The 14,954-nt window shown below is 41.7% G+C and overlaps 2 protein-coding genes across 6 annotated transcripts in view; one reads left to right on the top strand and one right to left on the bottom strand.

The window, feature by feature from the left end:
• The window catches only part of cenpt (centromere protein T), a 114,470-nt gene extending 108,018 nt beyond the window's left edge, over positions 1-6,452 (bottom strand). The window contains exon 1 of one of the 5 annotated variants that reach the window (XM_070897947.1): positions 6,352-6,452. Coding sequence is in view for 3 of the 5 variants with exons in the window: in XM_070897945.1 (XP_070754046.1) it covers positions 5,960-5,965 (6 nt within the window). In the remaining 2 variants the exon portion in view is untranslated. Of the gene's footprint in view, positions 1-5,281; positions 5,415-5,959; positions 6,165-6,351 lie in introns of those variants that run through there. The other 4 variants (XM_070897945.1, XM_070897948.1, XM_070897949.1 and 1 more) reach the window with 4 other exon arrangements.
• Positions 6,453-9,977: 3,525 nt separating this feature from the next.
• thap11 (THAP domain containing 11) lies at positions 9,978-13,033 on the top strand. Its single transcript, XM_070896918.1, has one exon. The coding sequence runs from the start codon at positions 10,093-10,095 to the stop codon at positions 10,780-10,782; it is 690 nt and encodes a 229-aa protein (XP_070753019.1). The 5' UTR covers positions 9,978-10,092; the 3' UTR covers positions 10,783-13,033.
• The last annotated feature ends 1,921 nt before the right edge of the window (positions 13,034-14,954 follow it).

Here is a 14,954-nt window from a genome sequence, read left to right as displayed (position 1 = left end):
AACAATCTCATTGTGCGAGGCCCCTTGGGGAAGAGTGACCATAATATGGTGGAATTTTGCATTAGGATGGAGAATGAAACAGTTAATTCAGAGACCATGGTCCAGAACTTAAAGAAGGGTAACTTTGAAGGTATGAGGCGTGAATTGGCTAAGATAGATTGGCAAATGATACTTAAGGGGTTGACAGTGGATGGGCAATGGCAGACATTTAGAGACCGCATGGATGAATTACAACAATTGTACATTCCTGTCTGGCGTAAAAATAAAAAAGGGAAGGTGGCTCAACCGTGGCTATCTAGGGAAATCAGGGATAGTATTAAAGCCAAGGAAGTGGCATACAAATTGGCCAGAAATAGCAGCGAACCTGGGGACTGGGAGAAATTTAGAACTCAGCAGAGGAGGACAAAGGGTTTGATTAGGGCAGGGAAAAGAGAGTACGAGAAGAAGCTTGCAGGGAACAGTAAGGCGGATTGCAAAAGTTTCTATAGGTATGTAAAGAGAAAAAGGTTAGTAAAGACAAACGTAGGTCCCCTGCAGTCAGAATCAGGGGAAGTCATAACGGGGAACAAAGAAATGGCAGACCAACTGAACAAGTACTTTGGTTCAGTATTCACTAAGGAGGACACAAACAACCTTCCGGATATAAAAGGAGTCAGAGGGTCTAGTAAGGAGGAGGAACTGAGGGAAATCTTTATTAGTCGGGAAATTGTGTTGGGGAAATTGATGGGACTGAAGCCCGATAAATCCCCAGGGCCTGATGGACTGCATCCCAGAATACTTAAGGAGGTGGCCTTGGAAATAGCGGATGCATTGACAGTCATTTTCCAACATTCCATTGACTCTGGATCAGTTCCTATCGAGTGGAGGGTAGCCAATGTAACCCCACTTTTTAAAAAAGGAGGGAGAGAGAAAGCAGGGAATTATAGACCGGTCAGCCTGACCTCAGTTGTGGGTAAAATGATGGAATCAATTATTAAGGATGTCATAGCAGCGCATTTGGAAAATGGTGACATGATAGGTCCAAGTCAGCATGGATTTGTGAAAGGGAGATCATGCTTGACAAATCTTCTGGAATTTTTTGAGGATGTTTCGAGTAAAGTGGACAAAGGAGAACCAGTTGATGTGGTATATTTGGACTTTCAGAAGGCTTTCGACAAGGTCCCACACAGGAGATTAATGTGCAAAGTTAAAGCACATGGGATTGGGGGTAGTGTGCTGACGTGGATTGAGAACTGGTTGTCAGACAGGAAGCAAAGAGTAGGAGTAAATGGGTACTTTTCAGAATGGCAGGCAGTGACTAGTGGGGTACCGCAAGGTTCTGTGCTGGGGCCCCAGCTGTTTACATTGTACATTAATGATTTAGACGAGGGGATTAAATGTAGTATCTCCAAATTTGCGGATGACACGAAGTTGGGTGGCAGTGTGAGCTACGAGGAGGATGCTATGAGGCTACAGAGTGACTTGGATAGGTTAGGTGAGTGGGCAAATGCGTGGCAGATGAAGTATAATGTGGATAAATGTGAGGTTATCCACTTTGGTGGTAAAAACAGAGAGACAGACTATTATCTGAATGGTGACAGATTAGGAAGGGGGAAGGTGCAGCGAGACCTGGGTGTCATGGTACATCAGTCATTGAAGGTTGGCATGTAGGTACAGCAGGCGGTTAAGAAAGCAAATGGCATGTTGGCCTTCATAGCGAGGGGATTTGAGTACAGGGGCAGGGAGGTGTTGCTACAGTTGTATAGGGCCTTGGTGAAGCCACACCTGGAGTATTGTGTACAGTTTTGGTCTCCTAACTTGAGGAAGGACATTCTTGCTATTGAGGGAGTGCAGCGAAGATTCACCAGACTGATTCCCGGGATGGTGGGACTGACCTATCAAGATAGACTGGATCAACTGGGCTTGTATTCACTGGAGTTCAGAAGAGTGAGAGGGGACCTCATAGAAACGTTTAAAATTCTGACGGGTTTGGACAGGTTGGATGCAGGAAGAATGTTCCCAATGTTGGGGAAGTCCAGAACCAGGGGTCACAGTCTAAGGATAAGGGGTAAGCCATTTAGGACCAAGATGAGGAGAAACTTCTTCACCCAGAGAGTGGTAAACCTGTGGAATTCTCTACCACAGAAAGTAGTTGAGGCCAATTCACTAAATATATTCAAAAGGGAGTTCGATGAAGTCCTTACTACTCGGGGGATCAAGGGGTATGGCGAGAAAGCAGGAAGGGGGTACTGAAGTTTCATGTTCAGCCATGAACTCATTGAATGGCGGTGCAGGCTAGAAGGGCTGAATGGCCTGCTCCTGCACCTATTTTCTATGTTTCTATGAAAGGATATACTTGCCAAAGAGGGAGTGCAACGAAAGTTCACCAGACTGATTCCTGAGATGGCAGGACTGTCGTTTGAGGAGAGATTGGGTCGACTAGGCCTGTATTCACTAGAGTTTAGAAGAATGAGAGGGGATCTCATTGAAACGTACAATATTCTGACAGGGTTGAACAGACAAGATGTGGGGAGGATGTTTCCCCAGGCTGGGAAGTCCAGAACAAGGGGTCACAGTCTCAAGATATGGGGTCGGAAATTTAGGACCAAGATGAGGAGAAATTTTTTCACTCAGAAGGTAGTGAATCTGTGGAATTCTCTATCACAGAAGGCTGTGGAGGCCAAGTCATTGAATATGTTTAAGGAGATAAAAGATAATTTCTAGACACAAAAGGCATCAAGGCGTATGGGGAAAAAGTGGGCATATTGTGTTGAAATAGAGGATCAGCCATGATCATATTGAATGATGGTGCAAGGACCGAATGGCCTACTACTGCTCCTATTTTCTATGTTTCCCACCTAGCTTTGCATCATCAGCTCCTCAATATGGATATATTACATTTGGCCCCCTTCATCCAAATCATTGATATAGATTGTGACTAGCTGGGACCCCAAGCATTGAACCTTGCATTGACCCCTCTAGTTGCAGCCTGCCAACCTAAACATTACCCATTTATTCCTACTCTGTTTTCTGTCTGTTAACCAATCCTCAATCCATGCCAGTATATAACCCCCAATCCCAAGAGCCCTATTTTTGTTTAATAACCTCTTGAGTGGCAACTAATCAAATGCCTTCTGAAAATCCAGTTACTACATCCTTAATAACAGATTCTAGCATTTTCCCTACTACTGATGTCAGGCTAACTGGTCTGTAGTTTCCTGTTTTCTCTCTCTCTCTCTCTCTCTCTCTCTCTCTCCTTTCTTAAATAGCAGGGTTACATTAGCTACCTTCCAATTTGCAGGAACCGTTCTAGAATTAATGAAATGTTCAAAGATGACAATCAATGCATCCACTATCTCTATAGCCACCTCTTTCAAAACTCTGGGATATAGGTCATCAGGTCCAGGGGATTTATCAGCTTTCAGTCCCATTAATTTCTCAAGTATCATTTTTTTTACAAATACTAATTTCTTTCAGTTCCTGATTCTCACTAGACCCTTGGTTCTCCATTATATCCGGGAGGTTTTTTTGTGTCTTCTTCCGAAGACTGATACAAAATTTCTCTGCCATTTCCTTATCCCCCATTATAATCTCATTTTGCTAATCTTTTCCTTTTTACATACCTATAGAGGCTTTTACAGTCTGTTTTCATGTCTCTCATTAGTTTACTCTCATTTTCTATTTTCCCTTTCTTCGTCAATTTCTTGGTCCTCTTTTACTAAATTTTAAAATCCTCCCAATCCTCAGGCTTACTGCTCTTTTTGGCGACATTATAAGCCTCTTCCTTTGATCTAATACTATCTTTAACTTCTCTTATTAGCCACGATTGGACCACTTTTCCTGTGGGGTTTTTGTGACTTAAAGGAATGCATATTTGTTGTAAATTATGTATTAATTCTTTAAATGCTAGCCATTGCTGGTCTACTGACATACCTTTTAATGTCATTTCCCAATCTACCTGAGCCAACTCTCCATCTCATACCTAAGTAGTTTGCTTTGTTTAGATTTAAGACCCTAGTTTCAGATTTAATTAAATCACTTTCAAACTCTATATAAAATGCAATCATATTGTGGTCACTCTTCCCTAAAGGCCCCTTTACTGCAAGGTTATTAATTATCCCTTTCTGATTGCACAATACTAGATCTAAAATAGCCTGTTCTCCAGTTGGTTCCTCAACATATTTGTTTTGAGTTAATTCTTCTCAACTTGGTGCCAGTACTACTAGATCTCAGCACTATTCAGTACTCCCAAATGCATCTGTATGGATGACAGGTGGGAACAGGATCAGGTTTGGTTTCAATGCCTTCCACTAATGAACCACATGCCAACATACACAAATCATCATCATAGGCAGTCCCTCGAAATGAGGATGACTTGCTTCCACGCCAAAAAAGGATGAGTTCACAGGTGTTTCAATGAAGGACCTAATATTCCAGGTCCCAAACTACATCCTGAAGGGTGGAAGATACCTGTGCATGGATTTTTTTTTTTACGTGTGGTGGCCATTGCACACCAGCCATCACACAGGCTTGACAGAGCTTGGTCCAATGGCAAGGGTCATCCAAGACGACTGGAGACCTGCTCTGCTGCACGGACCTAGTGCACGCACATATCGCAGTGTGGGCTGGTCCGTGCTGCCCTTGAGCCCCTGGCAGTCATAAAGCCATATCCTAACACAGGACAACATCTTCAGAGAAGAAACTTTTAGCTCATTTGGATGTATTTTACTCTTTTTAAAAACCAAACATGCCCAAAACTTTAAATGCGTTTGTAAACATTGTTACTCATTTATCAGATGCGGTTGGATCTGCATCATTGACCCTTTATCCTGCAACAATGAAGTCACCAATTATAATTAAGAAAGGTCAACATTGTCCGATTAGCACTGAACACACCTCGTTTAGGTTTCATTTGGCACATTAAGTGTACTCAGCTATTATAGACAGCACAATGAAAACATAGAACTATCTTGTAAAATAATCAATCGAAACCTGTGAATTTAAGTGGGGTTTAAGACACCACGGATTGGGGCCCAAGTTACACAAATCTGTTCTTGAAAGTCAGTATGTGGGTTTGAGAGAGGGTGCGGGGTTAGGTTCGGTGGGTTGGTACTTAGGTTGGAGGATCAGTTCCTGGGTCGCTGTCCAAAATATGCGGTCGGACCCCTGGGTCCTGGGTTACAAGGTCTGGTCCCTGGGTCGGTGCCCAGTCGCCGGGCCGCAGCCCGGGTCCCAGGGTTGCGCGTCGGTTGGGCTCCAAACCCGCGCCCGTCACATGTCTTTCAATTTACGGTTAATTCACCTTCTCCTCGGCACAAACTCTAAAACGTGTATTTTTGAGATGCCTCCACTCCACTGCGCCGCTGAAGCGGGCAATCTGTCCACAATCTCACAGTCCAAACCTCCGGAAACTTCGCCACCAACTGCGCTTCCCCCGCTTCGTAATTCAACTAGTTCTCGCGAGAATCTGGCGCCGGAAGCGTGGTTCGTGAACTCGTCTGTCTCGCAATGGACTCTGGGAGGTGTAGTTTATTTCCTGTGGCGTATTCGTGTTTGCTGAGGACAGTTCGGTGAATTTAATGGGTTTTCCTATTCTCAGGACCCACTTTTACTTATTTTTGTTCATTAAACATTTTATTTTAGCTTTCAGCCCCCTTTTCTCTTCTATAGGTATATCAGCAGCACACCCTTATCAAAAGGCTGAAAGAACAATCTTCTCAGGCCTTTGTTAAAGACATTGTTTGAGACTGCTATAAATACTTAGAGGGGAATGTCAGGAGTGACACAAATTGGAAACCCAATTTAAAAATACAGAGCTATATTCGGTTTTAATAAAGGTCTACAACTATATATGTATTTTACAAACGAGTGAGTGCCAAGTTAGCTTAGGTGTTAGAACTCTGTCAGAATATTCTGGGGTGAAGCTCTATTTAGAATATTACAACTTGACTGCTCCATCAAGTCAGCATCAGTGTTTTACCTCCATATGAGCCGCCGACTTAAGCCATGCTCTCCTGCTTGCTGCCTATACTCTTTAATATTCAAGCAACTATCTAAATCAATTAAAAATGATTTATATACTCCGTTTCAACAACTGCCTGTGACAAAGAACACATTCTAACTATGCTCTGTGATTACTTTTTCATAATAAAAAAAAACTTCTATAAGGTCACTCCTTAACCTTCTACGGTCCGATTAAAAAAGCCCTAACTTCTCAAAACTACACAAGACGACGATTGCCAACTCCGGTGGGACGTATTCCCAGGTGATTCATCACATGACCTCCAACTCCCCGCTCTGTCAAACAGCCTTTTATCCAATATTTTTATAACTAATAAATGAAACTGCTCAAAGAAAATGAAAAGAACATACAATTTTTAATGCCCCGTGTTGCTTGTAGCAATGTCGAGATTAATCTTCAATTCCTGGAAACTCCAGAATAATCCTCAACGGTTGGCAACCCGAAATAATTGCATTTAGTTAAGGATAAATAATTGAGCTTGTAAAAAGGAACAGTATGGTTCAATTTTAATTTAGCCAAGTTCATTAACCCCGTAAACTGGTACAAGTCAAAATACTTGCTTCTTCTTCCTCTAATCAAGTAACCCTGATCTCAGGGCCATCAATCCAGAACTTGGCATGGTCGAATTAAAAAGTTATTTTCCAAGCAGCAGAATGGTATACTGCACTCCAGCTGCAACACGCCATGCCAAGAAGTGCAAGGGCAAAGTTGGTTCAGTGCCAACTGATCTTTTTTTTCACATTGGCACTGGGAAAGCTAGTTTACAAATGCATCTCTAGTTTTACCATGGTCTCAGTTTCAGAAAAACATCTTTAACTTCAGGTCACAGTCACTTCAAGTTTTCAGCTGTGGCCTAGACTTCACTATGTGGAATGTAGCAGGATAAGAGATAATGTAGTAGAGTGCCCGCATGTTTTGGGGAGGGCATATTACTGACAGAAATCGAGGGAACGTGAGCATGTAATCGAGGCTGATGCGGGAATGCTGCATTCTGGGAGCTACTGTCACTCAAGTGGAATATTATTCTGAGCACTCATCTATGTGCACAGTGGTCTTCCCAATGTTTAACTGAAATAAATTGCAGCTTATTACAACAGAAGCAGTGCAGGGATCGAGAGAGGTGATGGAGAGGTGGAGTTATGTGTCGCCATTATGTTGGTTTGCTGGAAAGAATTATTTTGTCTTTATGTTGGAGAAATTAGACAAATACACAAATATTATCTGGTGATAACTATTGATTTCAAGGAGCGGGAGCCCACCTCAGTTAATGAGCTGTTTGTTATCAGGATTTAATCATATTGAGTTTGCTTGATGAGTACCTTAGCTTGTTCAATTAACAATGTATATAAGTTTGTGACTATGGAGGTAAACAGAATTTGTTTACTGTGAAAATTACAAACATTTGTATCTAGTGTCACTCGATAAAAATTGTAACAGGCTTTGTCCCACCAAACAACAGACAGGAAAGGTACTACTGTTCACTTCCCATCTCTTCAAGTGATAGAAATAATTAATATTTAGCTACCTTCTTGTTGACAAAGAATCTTGGTCAACTGCAAAATACATGCCTAGTGTGAAAGGACTGCTCTGTTCTGAGGTTTCAAAAGAAGCCTTGGAGCAGTATAAGTGCTCTGGGGTATCCCTATTCTGCAGCTCCCTCAACCATTTGTTTCCATGTTGTGGCAGGGAGACAGAATTCTGTGGTGTGGAGAAGAATTCCGTTATGTTCATTGACATCTCAGTTAAAAGATTCTAAAAAGGACTGAGTTTCATTTTTTTATTATCACAGGACAGTTTAAAGTATTGCGTGTCAAAATTGTATTACTGATTATCCTGACAATATGGAGTTCATACAAAAGCAAAATACTGCAGATGCTGGAATCTGAAATAAAAACAGAAAATGCTGGAAATCTCAGTGGGTCAGGCTGCATCTGTGGCGAGAAAAGCAGTTAACGTTTCAGGTCGATGACCCTTCATCAGAACTGGTGAGTGTTCGAAAAGAACACATTCTTAAGCAGTGAAAAGGGGTGGGGGGCGGTGGGGGAAGAAAGACATTCCCTTTTGTTCTTTCTTCCCCTTAAGAATGTGTTTTTTCAAGTTCATGTTGAGCTGCCCATGCAACCTCAGGTGCAAAATATTGTGGTAAAACTCTTAATCCATGGCATGGTAGCCCATTTATAGTGCAAACATCCCCTTAATAATTGCAACAATCTTTCCTCTTTTAAAGGTTGACAAACCAACATTTTTATTATACCTGTATATATATTTGTTCTCAGGATATGGGGCAATGTTGGCAAAGCCAAATTTTTTATCCATTCATAGTTGCCCTGAAAGCATTAAGTACGTGGAACATTTGGGTTTTTACAACAATCCAGCAGTTTTCATGGTCACCTGGTGCCAGCCCACAAATGACCAGGTTAACTGAATTTAATTTCCCAATGTGCTATGAAGGGATTTAAAATCACAAAACTCTGCAAATGTTAGTCCAGTACCATACCCACTTGGCTACCATAACTATTTGTACACCACATTCTGGTTCAATGATATGCTTTGATGTTAAAGGAACTGATGGCTTTCTAAAATTATACTGAGGGCATCCTCATCCCTTTTCAAATAATTTTCAAACCAAATTAGTACAACTTCCCTTCACATCAGCTGCAGTGAATCTATTTAATTTGTCTTGGCATCTTGTAAAACAGTGTAAGACTGCAAGTCGGTGAGAATGCACAACTAGTGTTTGCTCAACTCAACTGAATTGCAAATAATGGACAAGGAAGAGCGCTGTTCTATTAGAATAAGAATGAAGTACGATATAATATGTTGGCAGATTGTTTGTGTTTTATGTAAGATTTCAAACCGTTTTAGTCAAAGATTTGATTTTAGGTCACATAATTATCCTCAGTGATTATTCTTCATTTTTGTTTTCCTTTTTATTGTATTGAAAATCTTCTATTAAAAGTGGCTCAGTGGGCAACACTCTCGCCTCTGAATCAGAAGGTTGTGGGTTCAAGTCCCACTCCAGGGACTTGAGCACAAAAAGTTCCAAGCTGGCATTCCAGTGCACTGTCAGAGGTGCCATCTTTCGGATGAGGTGTTGAACCGAGGCCCCGTCTGCTCTCTCAAATGGACGTAAAAGATCCCATTGCACTTTTTCGAAGGGGAGTTATCCCTGGTGTCCAGGCCAATATTTATCCCTCAGTCAAGATAACAGAAAAAAAACAGATTATCTGGTTATTATCACATTGCTGTTTGTGGGAGCTTGCTCGCTGCTGCATTTCCCACATTACAACAGTGACTACACTCCAAAAGTACTTCATTGGCTTTTTAGTACTAAAGCGCTTTGAGATATCTGATGGTCATAAAAGGCATGATGTAAATGAAAGTCTTTATTTATGATATTGTTTTTAGTAACTGCTGTTAGAGGCATTTTATTTTTGTAACTTTATTGGTAACTTTTTATTGAAGTCACCGAAAGATCATAATTTTGTAAAACTATTTTAGTGATCTATTTTGAAACTATTATCGCATCATGAATATGCTGTAAATAGTCACAAGAAATAGGTTTTTCATTTTTTAATTATTTCTGTGGACCTTGCTTTGCAGCAAGCTCTCACCGTATTCTCAGCGAATGAGCTACACAAATACACGAATGTTGTAACAGTAAAACTGCTGAACTAATACTTAATTTGTGCGTGTCTTGCAAACACAATGTGCGTGTAACAACACAAATAAGTGCAGAAAGTAATAATCCATGCGAAATTTTGTACAACTGTGAGGAGGTTGAAAATGGTGCATTTACGTTTATTTTAATAAAAATCATCAGAACTTTTTCTGCAAAGGTTTGAGCGGAAGTGGCAGTGGGGAGCGCGCGGCACTGTGGGGGATGTAGTTCCGCCGCGCGGCCTGGGCTTTGCACCGAACTCGGCGTTTGGGGTAAAAATAAATAAATTGAAAAGTGGGGGGGGGGGTGGGGGGAGAAAAAACCCATCGCCAAACAGGGGAGTGGAGAAAGTGCAAGGGGCGGGGGGGAAAGACCCCACTGGGGCGGCGAGTGAGGCGGCAGTGGCGGCCCCGGGGATCGCGGCGGGAAGATGCCGGGTTTCACCTGCTGCGTGCCCGGCTGCTACAACAACTCGCACCGGGACCGCGACCTGCGCTTCTACACTTTCCCCAAGGACGAGGAGCAGCGCCGGGTGTGGCTGCAGAACATCTCCCGCACCGGGGTAACGGGTTGCTTCAGCACCTTCTACCCCACCACCGGCCACCGGGTGTGCAGCGCGCACTTCCCGGGCGGCAGGAAGACCTACTCCATCAACGTGCCCACCATCTTCCCGCTGAGAGGGGTCAACGAGCGCAAGATCCGGAGGTCCCGCAAGAAGCTGCCGGTCGCCGGCTCCGAGGACGTCAAGCCCATCGACCTGTCCGGACCTTTCTTCTTCTCCTCTTCCTCCTCCTCCTCCTCGCCATCTCTCCCGGCCGCTGCTGCTGCTGCCGCCGCCGCCGCCGCCGGAGGTGGTGCCGCCGCCACCGCCGCCGCTCGCCCCGAGGCTCCCGAGTGCCTGGATCACTCCTACTCGCTCTCCTCCACCACCACCTCCGAGGAGCTGCTGAGGAAGCTCAACGAGCAGAAGGACATTATCGCCCTGATGGAGGTGAAGATCAAGGAGATGAAAGGCACCATCCGGCAGCTGAAAGTCAGCGAGGCGATCCTGCGGGAGGAACTGAGGAACAAGGAGAAGTTACTGTCCATGTCGGTCATCAGGAAGAAACACGGCATGTGACTGTTTTTACACTGACACTTTGCAGCCACCCCGACCCGCGGGAGGGGGGTGGGAGGAAAAACAGACAAACAAAATAAAAAGGATCATGTCCCGTGTTTGCGCGGGATGTTATGACTTTTTTTCGTGTGACATTTGAGATGTGATGTTACGCATTTTTTTATAAATATATATAATAGTGACACCACTTGCTTAATTTGTGTGTACGTCCCAGATGAACGGCATCCGTGGTTGATTGTTTCACAAGACAGAACGGACTTGAGGTGCATTCTGCATGTTGCAGTTACAATAAAATTAACATTAGTAGTGAAGCAACAGGATACCGAAAAGAATTCATTTTCGACACGAGTATCTATCTCATACGACCTCACATAAGGAAACCAAGTATATTACAACAATGACGCGATCATTTCCTATTGAATATATATGTTATGAATCAATGTTTTTGTTTCATTATAATGATGCTATAAATTTAGTAGCTCCACATAATTTTGTATATTGCCCTCCCCATGAAGTTACTGTACAACAATAACCATACAAATCCAATAAATCCTCTCATGGTTACACTTTGTAAATTGGTTTAATAAGATTTTTACTTTTTTGAATTTTTAGTGTTTTTTAATAGGATTATAAAAATATAAACATGAATGAGCAAAAAGATAAAACAATACTTAAATATTCAAAAATATCAGCTAGGTTAGACTGGTGTCGATATTCCCTCCCTAAACCTCTCCACCTGTCTTTCCTCATTTAAGACTCTCCTTAAAACCCACCCCTGACAAAGGTTTTGGTCACCCCTTCTAATATCTCCCTTGGCTCTGCGTCCATTTTACATCTTTGAAAAGCGCCTTGGGACATTTTTCTGAGTTACAGCTCTATTCTTTAATTTAGATCTGCACATTATTTCACAAAACATGAAACATCATCTGTCATTTATTTAATGTACACAACAATTTCGCTAAAGCACAATGCTAATACCTGTAGTTAAAATATTTGAATTTTGATTGAAAACTGGAAGATCCATTTATAATGGATTCACGACAGAAAGCTATCATGGAATTCACAAGAATGTACCAATTTTATTAAAATAGAGGTTAAGAATTGCCACCATTATATAAATGCCCATCTGATACGTTAAGATGAGCATCAGAACATTTTCTGGAACCCACAATAATTAAAATATTTATGTGGCGCTGTCTGGATCTCATGGTTCCCAAATATTGTAATAGTGCATTACTTAATCTGTATTGTGAGCACCTTGTAGGGTACAATTAAAGAGTTATTTGCATTTGAAAATTGTAAACAATGATCTCAATCGCCCTATGATGTATGTAGAATAATAGATACCTGTTGGTGTCCACAAAACATTCTTATCAATAATTCAGGTAACATACCTGAAACAAAGTTCAAACAGTTTATAACCATCTTCTGGTCCCTTTAATTATATTATATATGGAATAGTGAGGGAGAGATAGAGGGAGAAGTATTTTTTAAATTATGAGTTTCATGGTTCGATTTATGCCAACTATAGCTTTAAGTACAATTTTTTAAAATTAAATGCAAATGCTGGAAATTATTGACACTTCTTTCAGGAATGTCAGTTTTGAAGAAGTCCTGTTCTTCTCTGGTGAATTTTGTTGGTCTCTTTCATCCTGTTGACCTTCATTGCTAACTCTCTTATTTGTGATAGCGTTATTGCTGTTCAGAAAAAAGGCATCCACCTGAAGTGTCGGAACCTGCCTTTTCTCTTTACAGATGTAGTCTGACCTGCTGTGCATTACTAGCATTGTATGTTTTTATTTCAATGATTTACAGTGTTGATGGCAGTAATTGTTACATGATAATGCTCACACTGAAGGATTAATGGTTGTGACATAATTACTGTAGGTTTACTGTGAAATAATCTGTAATTGATTACTTGGGAATTGTATGTTTCACACAGTGCCATATACCTTCAATATAACCATAACAATCAGCTTTATTATCCGTTTATCCACACGTACTGCCTCTTAATTCCCCATGTGCTCATCATTGGTTGCAAACTGCTTTGGGATGGGCTAAGCACATGATAAGGTGCTACATAAATGGAAGTTATTTCTACCATGCCAGCAACAGCAATAAATTAAATATATATAATTTAAAAATAACCAATTGCTGCCAGTGAGTTTAATTCAAACTGACAGTGCCTCTAATGTTAATAAACCACTCAAGATTTGCTGTAACTAAGTGACGTTGAAATGAAATAAAGTCTGTTAATTCACTGTCATCTCTCTTTGATCCTGTATATAATACATAGTGTTGTTTTGTAGGTTCTTATTCCACTTTGGATTCATATTTTGCTGGTGACAATTAACAGCATTTATTATGTGCTGATAACATTTGCAAAAGGATATTAATACCATGTGATGATGACAAAACAAAACTAATGTTGGAAATACTCATGATAAACATTCACTATCAGCCCACTGACTCCCACTTCCACCCCGCTTCCTGTAAGGACTCAATTCCATTCTCCCAGTTTCTCTGTCTCTGTCGCATCTGTTATGATGATGCCAACTTCCATACTAGTGCTTCCGATATGTTTTCCTCAACCGAGGATTCCTTTCTACCATGGTTGATATGGCCCTCAACTGTGTCCGTTCTATTTCCCGCACTTCTGCTCTCACTCCATCCCTTCCCTCCCAGACCGCTGCTATTTCCGCCACCTCCAGCTTGATCCCACGACCAAACACATCTTCCCCTCTGCTCCCCTTTCAGCATTCCAAAGAGACCACTCCCTCCGCGACACCCTGGTCCACTCCTCAATCACCCCTAGCACCCAATCCCCTTCCCGTGCAAGCGCAGGAGGTGCAACACCTGCCCATTTTGCTCCTTCCTTCCTACTGTCCAGGGCCCCAAACACTCCTTCCAGGTGAAACAGTGATTTACTTGGAAGAAGTATTTGGGGCACTGGATAGTTGTACTTCTTTCAATTTAGTATACTACATAAGAAATAGGAGCAGGAGTAGGCCATACGGCCCCTTGAGCCTGCTCCACCATTTAATACGATCATGGCTGATCCGATCATGGACTCGGGTCCACTTCCTTGCCCGCTCCCCTTAATCCGTTATCAGTTAAGAAATTATATTAGTTGCTCACGATGTGATCTCCTCTACATTGGAGAGACCAAACACAGATTGGGTGACCGTTTTGTAGAACATCTCCATTCAGTCCGTAAGCATAACCCTGAGCTTCCGGTCACCTGTCACTTTAATTCTCCACTCCACTCCCACTCTGATCTCTCCATCCTCGGCTTCTTACACTGTTGCAATGAAGCTCAATGCAAGCTCGAGCAACAGCACCCCATATTTTGTTTAGGCACTTTATAGCCTTCTGGACTCAACATTGAGTTCAACAATTTGAAGCCATAACCTCTGCCCCTATTTTTTTTCTTTGTTTCTGTTTTTTTCTCTTTCCCACAGAAGCTGTTGATGATTCTGCCACTTACACCCGATCTAGACTCATCTTTTATTTCTTAACTTGTCCCATTACTATTTCATTTTGCCTTGCAAGATCATCCTTTTTGTCTCTTAATCTCTTCTGCCTTCCACCCTATTACAGACCTTCCCTTTTGTTCTTTCCTCCCTTTCCCCCTTTCCCTGCCTCTACATTTGCTTAAATATCTGTTACATCTCTAACTTTTTCTAGTCCTGATGAAGGGTCATCAACCTGAAACGTTATCTCTGCTTCTCTCTCCACAGATGTGTCTGACCTGCTGAGTATTTCCAACATTTTCTGTCTTTATATCTTTTTCAAGGTTCACTTCCGCACTTGATGTGGTCACAATGAACAGGTGGTGTTTGGATTAACCTTCACTATTTGTTTCTGTGGTTTTAAAGACTTGTTGTCAGCATTAAAATGGTCCACAATTTGATATGGTCAGTGCATACAATTTACAGTAGTTATTACTGAAAGAATGATTTGTGAAACTAATTCAGGGTTCAGGTGGCCAATGTAAATTACTCAAGCCTCTCGTGTCTTATTATTTCATCATAACGATCAGATTACTGTAATCATTCATGTATCCATTTCTTTCAAAGGTTAATTCAATATATTATAAAGTGGTATTATCATTATCAAAGAGTCAATGTACAATTGCAAAAAGGACATTCATTTTAGCCAGCTCATTCTGTTTG

Source organism: Pristiophorus japonicus, chromosome 13, assembly GCF_044704955.1.
Source record: "Pristiophorus japonicus isolate sPriJap1 chromosome 13, sPriJap1.hap1, whole genome shotgun sequence".
NCBI lineage: Eukaryota > Metazoa > Chordata > Chondrichthyes > Pristiophoridae > Pristiophorus > Pristiophorus japonicus.
This window is presented reverse-complemented; position numbering and strand designations above follow the sequence as displayed.

Excerpts from the sequence above, each read along its gene's own strand:
- thap11 (XM_070896918.1), top strand. The coding sequence starts at position 10,093 with ATGCCGGGTTTCACCTGCTGCGTGCCCGGCTGCTACAACAACTCGCAC.